Source organism: Mastomys coucha, unplaced genomic scaffold (genome assembly GCF_008632895.1).
Source record: "Mastomys coucha isolate ucsf_1 unplaced genomic scaffold, UCSF_Mcou_1 pScaffold15, whole genome shotgun sequence".
NCBI lineage: Eukaryota > Metazoa > Chordata > Mammalia > Rodentia > Muridae > Mastomys > Mastomys coucha.
The window spans coordinates 12604586-12613749 of NW_022196897.1; the positions used below are offsets into that span (position 1 = coordinate 12604586).

At 47.4% G+C, this 9164-nt stretch overlaps 1 protein-coding gene across 1 annotated transcript in view; it reads left to right on the forward strand.

The window, feature by feature from the left end:
- The window catches only part of Pnpla7 (patatin like phospholipase domain containing 7), a 73100-nt gene that overhangs the window by 32362 nt on the left and 31574 nt on the right, over nt 1-9164 (forward strand). Inside the window, exons 15-19 of the mRNA XM_031369282.1 lie at nt 816-893; nt 1602-1807; nt 4601-4732; nt 5620-5743; nt 8827-8940. Coding sequence (XP_031225142.1) covers nt 816-893; nt 1602-1807; nt 4601-4732; nt 5620-5743; nt 8827-8940 — 654 coding nt within the window. The remainder of the gene's footprint in view (nt 1-815; nt 894-1601; nt 1808-4600; nt 4733-5619; nt 5744-8826; nt 8941-9164) is intronic.

Consider the following 9164-nt stretch of genomic DNA (forward strand, 5'->3'; position numbering starts at 1 on the left):
AGAGCAACAAATGCTCTTAAACACTGAGCCATCTCTCCAGCCCCTTACTGCCATTTTCTCATGGTGGCCAGTGACTTTTCTTACCTTTCTTATTAGTTTTTACTATCACTAAGAGCTGTGAATTTAAATTTGATTTTTTCCAGGCCTTTGTAGGTATCATGCCCATATACATACAGACACTCAGTCCCTGCAAGTCCGGTGTGCTCCGACAATCCCGAGGTTATTCCTGACCTCTTGAGGCATGTAGATTTTAGGTGGGATGGGAGATGGTACCCTAGTTAGATTTATCTAAGTTGGCTTTTTAAAAGAGCAGCCCATGTCTTGAGACAGAGAGAAAGAGGGGGGAGGGAGGAAGAGGAGAGGGGGGAGGGATGGGGGGAGAGAAAGAGAGAACACTCTTATGTTGGACTTGAACTTGTGAGTTGAAGAGATTCTTGTGTCTTAGTCTCCTGTTCTCCTGCTTTGGGTTGTACTAGTTGTTTGGTTTTTGTAATGAGTATGGAAAGGGTCCCACTTTGGTGTCTTCCCTTTATGCCAGTGATCTTTATGAATGAACTGCCTTTTCTTACTAAAATAATTCTGCCCTGTTCTATGTAAATCTGTAAGCATATTGGTCTGCACCTCTGTGTTTTCTGCTGTGTTCCACCAATCTTTTGTGCAAAATACAATCTTGTCTGTTAGTGGATGGGCCTTAGAGAAGCACGTGACACAGCCAGATTCGTGTGGCCTCTGTCCTAGCCTCTCAGGCCCCATCTTTTGTGCCTTCACTTAAGTATCTCTTTATATTCCTTCTTGAAATCTGTTCTGTGTTTTAGGACCCATCCCTGTTGGATGGCCGGGTGGCATTTCTTCATGTTCCTGCAGGTACCATAGTGTCAAAACAGGGAGATCAGGTAAGTTAAGAACCATAATTCTAAAGGTCATAGGAGCTGCCTATCCCAGTGTTGCATCTCAGTGTTGGGCAGGGTGTGGTGAGGGTACAGTGGTTGGAAGTTGTCCCAGTGCCACATTGCTGGACCTCTGGGCAGTCACTGTCCGGGCAGCCCAGGGCTTAGGTGCTAGGCTTCTCCATGGTTGTGCCTGCTACCCTGGAACCTTTTCTGGAATCTAAGGGGTTCGGGTGAGAAGATTTGCAATGAGTTCCATAATAGATACAAAGAAGTTGAGATTTGGCCCTGCATATTTTTGTGACTGTTGGATCAAAATATGTGACTCTAAGGGGTAGCTCTGTAGAGCTTCAAAGAGACTGGCTGCTTCATTTCTGTGGGGAAATGGGCTGACATTTATGTAGAACAGTTGAAGGTCATATGAGGAGGGAAGGGATGTACGTCTGAGATTGAGAAAGGAAATTCCCTGTAATTGATAAATAAAGAAAAAAGCATAGGCACTAAATAATAAAGCTATAAGACTGTTAAAATGTTGTGAGTGGAAACGTGTGTAAGGCTGGGCTACACACAGCCTAGAATAGGCAGAGCAACAGCTGCCTGTACCAGGGTGACTCTGTGGGGCTCGGGAAACTTTCCTGGGTTCTGGATCCATTGGGCATTCCGGACCACTATCACATGTATCGTGCTGAAGGTAGCCGTCTCTGCTTTTCTCAGGATGTCAATATTTTGTTTGTGGTCTCGGGGATACTGCATGTGTACCAGCAGAAGATTGACAGCTTGGAGGATACTTGTCTGTTCCTCACACATCCCGGGGAGATGGTGGGACAGCTGGCGGTGCTCACTGGAGAGCCCCTGATGTTCACCATCAGAGCCAACCGAGACTGCAGCTTTTTGTCCATCTCAAAGGCCCACTTCTATGAGTGAGTCTCCTTATTCCCTCCCCTGTGCTCCTCTCTGTTTTGCTCCCCTGTCTCCTGGGTCCTCTGTCCCTGAAGGCTCTCAGGGATAGGCCTGCTGCTGGCCTCCCATTGCTCTTCAGCTCAGTAGCTGAATACACCGATACCCATACACAGGTTCAGTAATTCATTCAGAGAGCCTCCGTGTGGCTTGTGATATCTGACATTTGCTACTTTCTCTGTTACTATATGGCTCTCACCCAGTCACATCTTGTTGTCAGTACATTTTGTGGCTACACATATGTAGGGATAGAGCTGGAGTTAGGGTCTGGCTCATTCCTAGTAGACTAGGTCTGGCTGGAAGGCACAATGGTAGCCACGGAGTGGCCTGCCCACCCCCTTTCCCTAAGGCAGTATAGGTGGGGGTTTGTTGTTGTTGTTGTTGTTTGTTTTTGAGACAGGGTTTTTCTGTGTAGCCCTGGCTGTCCTGGAACTCAGTCTGTAGACCAGGCTGGCCTCAGACTCACAGAGATCCATCTGACTCTGCCCCCTGAGTGCTGGGATTAAAGGTGTGCACCACCACTGCTCAGTATAGGTTGTTATATAGAACTGGAAACTTGGATCTACCTATTCACCAAATATGTCCTTCACCCAAGTGATGGTCTCCTCAGCTTTTCTGAGAGGCCACAGGCTACATCTTCTGCTGGCCTTTCTACTTGTCCTGTGAGTCCCAGAGCATACGATTAAAAATTGTCTTAATTCCTTGCTTTGCGGGGGGTGGTTATCTATCAGGGTCCACATTTTTTCTGAGTTTAGTTGAGCAACCTCCCCTCACATTCATCCATGCTAGCCAGCATCCACATTTGTATCCACATTGCTAGAAGGCCTCTTCTTCATCCATGCCTGATGTCTGCTATGACCTTGTAGCTCTCCTGCCTGAAAGTTTGGTAGATTCTCAGATAGAGGAGGTCAGGGGCCAAAAGACCATGGAAGCATAGCAGCTTAAAAATCGTTTCAACCAGCCGGGCTGTGGTGGCACACACCTTTAATCCCAGCACTTGGGAGGCAGAGGCAGGCGGATTCTGAGTTCGAGGCCAGCCTGGTCTACAGAGTGAGTTCCAAGACAGTCAGGGCTACACAGAGAAACCCTGTCTCGAAAAACCAAAAAAAAAAAAAAAAAAAAAAAAAAAAAAAAAAAAAAGCTAGTCAGGTGGACAGGAGTCACCTTGTTGCTGTGGTTGCCAGGACCCCATGGTCTTGCTTTTTCTCTTTACTCCTCTGACTTTGGCATAGCCTGATCCTCCCTTGCCTGTGCATATGTGTTTGTCTGTGCTTCTACAAGTCTATGTAGAATGTTTCTGCATGCTCAGTACATGTCCTTATCCATATTTCTTTTTTTTTTTTTTTTAATTTTTTTTGGTTTTTCGAGACAGGGTTTCTCTGTATAGCCCTGGCTGTCCTGGAACTAACTCTGTAGACTAGGCTGGCCTGGAACTCAGAAATCCACCTGCCTCTGCTTAAAGGCGTGCGCCACCACCGCCCAGCCCTTATCCATATTTCTGAGTGTGCCTGTATGTTACTGTCTATGTATCCATGTGTGAGTTTTTCTCCATGTCCTTGTTCATATTTCTCCATGAACCTTTGTGTGTATATCTGTCTATATATTCTTGTCTATATCCATATCTGTATGCATGCACATATATGGGTATCCTTGCTTATATATGTACATGTTTGTTAATGTTTATTTATGTGACCTTGTTTGTGTGTTTTCATCTGTGTGTGCATGTATTACTTGTCCTTGCCCATATGTATCTCTATGTGTCCTACTCTCTGGGTGGACACGCCTTTGAATATCCTTGTCTGCATACATGTGGTTGTATGTGCATAAAGGATTTCTTACTTTACAGACATGATCCAGCAAATGTCATGGGGACTCTCATCCAATCTTGGGGATAAAATTCTATCATTGGCCTCTCTGAAGTTCTCATCATCTTGTACTTGCCTTACTGTCCTGGGATGGTAAAGGCACACTAGATAATGTTACATTATCTAGTTCCATTATTAGATAATGGAACATTATCTAATGCATGTGGCAATGCTTTGTTTCCCTGTTTCTAATAGACTGGCAGTTCCATCTCCTGTTACTGGGCCTAGGCCTGGAGTCCTTCCACCTTGGTTCTGTCCTGCCCAGTGTATATAAATAACCCATGAGCTCTATGTATCTATGAGATCCTGACCCCCAGCCCTGGAGCCACCATGATATCCCTGCTGTTGCCCTGCCTTCCATAGTTGGTTCACACAGTCACCAGAGAGGTGACAATGTTCTTGGTCAGAACCCTCAGCATTCTATGCCCACCCAGGTAGACTCCATGCCTCCAGGTCCAAAGTCCCTGTGCATATACGCAGACACAAATGACCCTTCCCGCACTGCACAACTCATCGTACTGGCTGTCACATTCATGAGTCTGCACATGTGGAGCTGGAACCCTGCTCCCCAAACCTGGAGCTTAGGGGTGGCCTGTGCTCAAGGGGCCTTCATGAAGTGGACAGTCATGTGGGTGGTCTTCTGTCCCCCAAATGCGTTGTTCCTGTGCAGCTGAGAGCAGGCGGTTGCCTTGGTAGCATCCTATCTTAGCCCTCAGTGTCACCTTCCCTCAAAGTAAACAGTTAAGAGTCCTGTGGCAGGGAGGTGGGAACTTCTGCTGCTCTCAAACCTGTGACTCTTCTTGTGAGGAGTGGATCTAGTAGGACTGGATGTAAGATGGGAGGTGAGAGGAGGCCTCATGGGAATGGAAATGACTCCAGATTACATGGCAGGATCATGAGGAAACGGCCAGATGTTGTCCTGAGCGTGGCGCACACAGTTGTGAAGAGGATGTCGTCCTTTGTACGGCAGATTGACTTTGCTTTAGACTGGATGGAAGTAGAGGCTGGACGTGCCATATACAGGTGAGACTCACAGATGCATAGTGTACAAAAAAAGCCACAGGTAGACAGTATATAAAGGCCCAAAGGTGTGCAGTGTACAGAGGCCTATGGGGTCTCCATCACTGCACGTCCCTGCTGATGGATAGTGGTATTGCCAATGCACCAACCAGATCTATGCCTGCAAAGGTTGTACAATGAAGAAGGTGAGTTCCTTGTCCACTCCCCACTCTTGGCACTCATGGAAACATTGTTTGACATCATCCTGGGTTCTGTGCATATATGCACAGACACAAACACACTTTTAGCAGACAGCTTTCCATGTGCATACATGTGAACCACATCATCCTATCAAAAGACCAGAGAGCAATCTGAAGTGGCTTTTCTAAGGAATTGCTGCGGCAGCTGTTCTCAGGTCTTTTCCTCTGATGTGCCTTGTTGGCCTCACTTATGCTCAGGTCACAGAGAGACCTAGGTTATAGCTGTCCATTTTCATGATGCTTAAAATTTAAGCTAAAGAAAAGTTAAAATACTTATTTGAAGTAGTACTAAACCCATATATGCAAGCACAAATATTTTAAAGTGAGAAGTAATTGCACTTTATATTATTTATTTATTTATTTACTTACTTATTTGACAAAGGGTCTCACTATGTAGGCTTGACTGGTCAAGAATCCACTGTGTAGACCAGGATGGCCTTGGACTTGGAGAGACTCACCTGCCTCTGTCTTCTGAGTGCAGGAATTAAAGGTGTCCCACCACACCCAGCACAGTTACTGCTCTGCAAACCAAAGCATCCTTGAGAAGTCTGTGCTTTTCATTGGTTGCCTCCTGGGATGTGGTTGGCTGTCATGGAACTGGTTCTGTGAGCAGCATAGGCTGCTGAGCTGAGCTCCTTTGTGTCTCTGCAGGCAAGGAGACAAGTCTGACTGCACGTACATCGTCCTCAGTGGCAGGCTGCGTTCTGTGATTCGAAAGGATGATGGGAAAAAACGCCTGGCAGGGGAGTATGGCCGAGGAGACCTTGTTGGCGTGGTAGGTGCCAGCTACCCTCTTGGCCTTCCATTACATTCTGGAACCACCCTGTCTAGTTACCTGAAGAGGAGGAGGAAGCCTGAGTGACTAGAGGAGTATAACTGTCCCCAACCCTCCCTGCCTGGCCCTGTCTTTGGGCCCCATCTTAGCCTTCTGGGTGAGCCAAGATTCTGATCTCTGGTTTCTGGCTGCTTATTTGCACCCAGGCAGTGCTGAAGCCCTGATGGATAGTATCCAAAGGACTTGGCTGAAGGTAACTAGCAGCTTACCCTAGCTTCCCTGTGCTGCCTCTGTAGGTGGCTTTCTCGGTCCTGATCTGTTAGTAACAGATGTAGAGCTGGATGATGGCAGTAAATTCTAGTCTGCACCTCTGGCTTCAGCTGGTTGGCAGGCTGGCTGGTTGTTTTTTGTTTTGTTTTTTCCCCCTTGAGACAGGGTCTTACCCTAACCCAGGTGGGCTTAAAATTCACCAATAGACTTGAGCTGCCCTAGTACTTGTGCTTAGCCTTTTGCATCAGCTTCCTAAAAACATAGAGGTTTTTAAAAATAAACCCTATATACATTAGAACAACAACTATATATCTTTATCTGTATATCTATCTGGATGGATAGATAGATAGATAGATAGATAGATAGATAGATAGATAGATAGGTTTTTTGTGTTTTTTGTTTGTGTTTGTTCTTTAATGTGTATGACTGTTGCCTGCAGGTATGTCTGCATGCCAGAGAGGCCAAAAGAGGGTATCAGAAGTTTTAGTGGTGGCACATGCTTTTAATCCTAGCACTCAGAAGGCTGAGGCAGGTGCAGCTCTGTGACTTCTAGGCCAGCCTAGAGTATAAAGAAAAAAAAAAAAAAAGAAAAGAGAGGACATCAGTTCCCTTGGAATGGAGTTATAGATAACTGTGAGCCATTTTGTAAATACTAGGAATTGAACTTTGGTCTTTTAGAAGGGCAACCAAAACTCTTTTGTTTGTCTGTTTGCTTTTGGACTTTGTGGGGAGGGGTTGGTGGGGTTGGTTTTTGTTTTTTGTTTTTGTTTTCCAAGAGTTTCCAAGGGTTTCTCTATGTAGCCCTGGATATCCTGGAACTCACTCTATAGATCAGACTGGCCTTGAACTCACAGAGATCAGCTTGCCTCTGCCTCCTGAATGCTAGGATTAAAGGCATGTGCCACCACTGTCCAGTCTGTTCGTATTTTTAAGCCATGGTCTCACTGTCTGACTTTGGCTGTCCTGGAACTCACACTGCACCTAGTGTTCTTCACCATGGAGCCATCTCTCTACCCCAAGCTCAAGTCTATTTTAAAAACCAACAGTAGTTTACAAACAAACAAACAAAAATTACCTGAAAGACTGTATTCTTTACTTTGCTCCTCCCTAAAATCTGGGTAGCTCTTGTTACCCCACCACATCCTGCTCAGTCTACCACTGTAACCCCCACCCCCTGCCCTGCTTCTTCTCTGAGACAGGGTCTCACTGTGTAGTCCCAGTGTCTTAGGTAGGTTTCTATTGCTGTAGTAAATCACCTTGATCAAAAGCAGCCTGTGGAGGAAAGGGATTCTTTCACTTATGCTTCCAGCAGCAATCCATCACTGAGGACAGTCGGAGCAGGAACTGAAGCAGAGGCATGGAGAAGCACTGTGTACTGACTGATCCGCATGGCTTGCTCGGCCTGCTTTCCTACACAACCCAGGACCATGTTCTGCTGCTTTTTTTTTTTTTTTTTTGGTTTTTCAAGACAGGGTTTCTCTGTGTAGCCCTGGCTGTCCTAGAACTCACTTTGTAGACCAGGCTAGCCTCGAACTCAGAAATCTGCCTGCCTCTGCCTCCCAAGGTGTGCACCACCACTGCCCGGCCATTCTGCTGCTTTTAAAGGAGTCTTGAGCTGGGCAGTGGTGGCGCACGCCTTTAATCCCAGCACTTGGGAGGCAGAGGCAGGCAGATTTCTGAGTTCTAGGCCACCTGGTCTACAGAGTGAGTTCCAGGACAGCCAGGGCTACACAGAGAAACCCTGTCTTGAAAAACTGGAAAAAAAAAAGTAGTCTTGAATTTTAGGCAGCTCAGGGTTTTTTCTGTCTGATAACAGGTTGTAGGGAAGCCTCCGGGTGTTGCCAGCAAGAGGCTGCTTCGTCCTGTGCAGCCTCTGTCCCAGGGTTACTCCCACCATGCCTTCCCTGAGCTCTGCCTCACAGCGGCTCTTCATGTCAGAGTTTGGGAGTCCCTGGCCTTAGGGCAGCTATGCTGTGTACAGCCCGTGAATCCAGTCATCAACTCCTACTTGGAAGTTTGCATAGCTGGCCAGATGCTGAGATGGGCGCCTCCATGCTCCAGGGCTCCTCTAGGGTCCGAGGGACCGATCTGATGTGAGGGGATGGTGTGTCTTCTTTAGAGGCATTTGTATCTGAAGGAATGTTCAGTTTCTTGAGACACTTGCCTGTGAGTCCCCTTGCCTGTGTCTGAGAACTATCAGAGTTGCTAGAGGTGCCTGTGGCTTCTAGAGCATCCCAGGGGTTTGGACAGCAGTCACATGTGAGATCCCACCAGCTTCGTGCAGAGTGAAGGCTTGCTTAGGTCATTTTGCTCCTTTTCTTGCTTCCTAACCACACAGCTCCTGCAGGCTGCTGCCCTGGCTACTTCTATGTCAGCCTGACACAAGCTAGAGTCGTTTTAGAAGAGGGAACCTCAGTTGAGAAAATCCCCCCACCAGACTGTGGGCATTTTCTTGGTTAATGATTAGTGTTAGAGGGCCCAATTCTCTGTGGGTAGTTTAAGAAAGCCAAGCAGAACAAACCAGTAAATAGCATCCCTCCATGGCCTCTGCTTTAGCTCTTCCTCCAAGGTCTTGTCCTGTTTGAGTTCCTGCCCTGAATTCCCTCAGTGATGAACAGTGACCTAAAAGTAAAAGATGAAGTAAGCTCAAGGTACTTTTGGCCATTGTGATTTATCAGAGCAGTATAGGCTCTAAGACAGCTTGTATGCATCTGACCTGCACATGCCTTGGCTGGACTCCAGGCATCATTAGCCTGGCCCTCCTGGACTTTGGCTGGTGTTTGAGACCCCTGAATTTGTCTCTTCTTCCTTAGGTGGAGACACTAACCCACCAGGCCAGAGCAACCACAGTGCATGCCGTCCGGGACTCAGAACTGGCTAAGCTGCCAGCAGGAGCTCTGACGTCTATCAAGCGCAGGTACCCACAGGTGAGCATGCTGCACAAGTGCACAGGTGAGGGGAGCCTGCTGCACAGGTGAGGTGAGCCACTGCACAGGTGAGGTGAGCCTGCTGCACAGGTGAGGGGAGCCTGCTGCACAGGTGAGGGGAGCCACTGCACAGGTGAGGAGAGCCCGCTGCACAGGTGAGGGGAGCCGCTGCACAGGTGAGGGGAGCCCACTGCACAGGTGAGGGGAGCCACTGCACAGGTGAG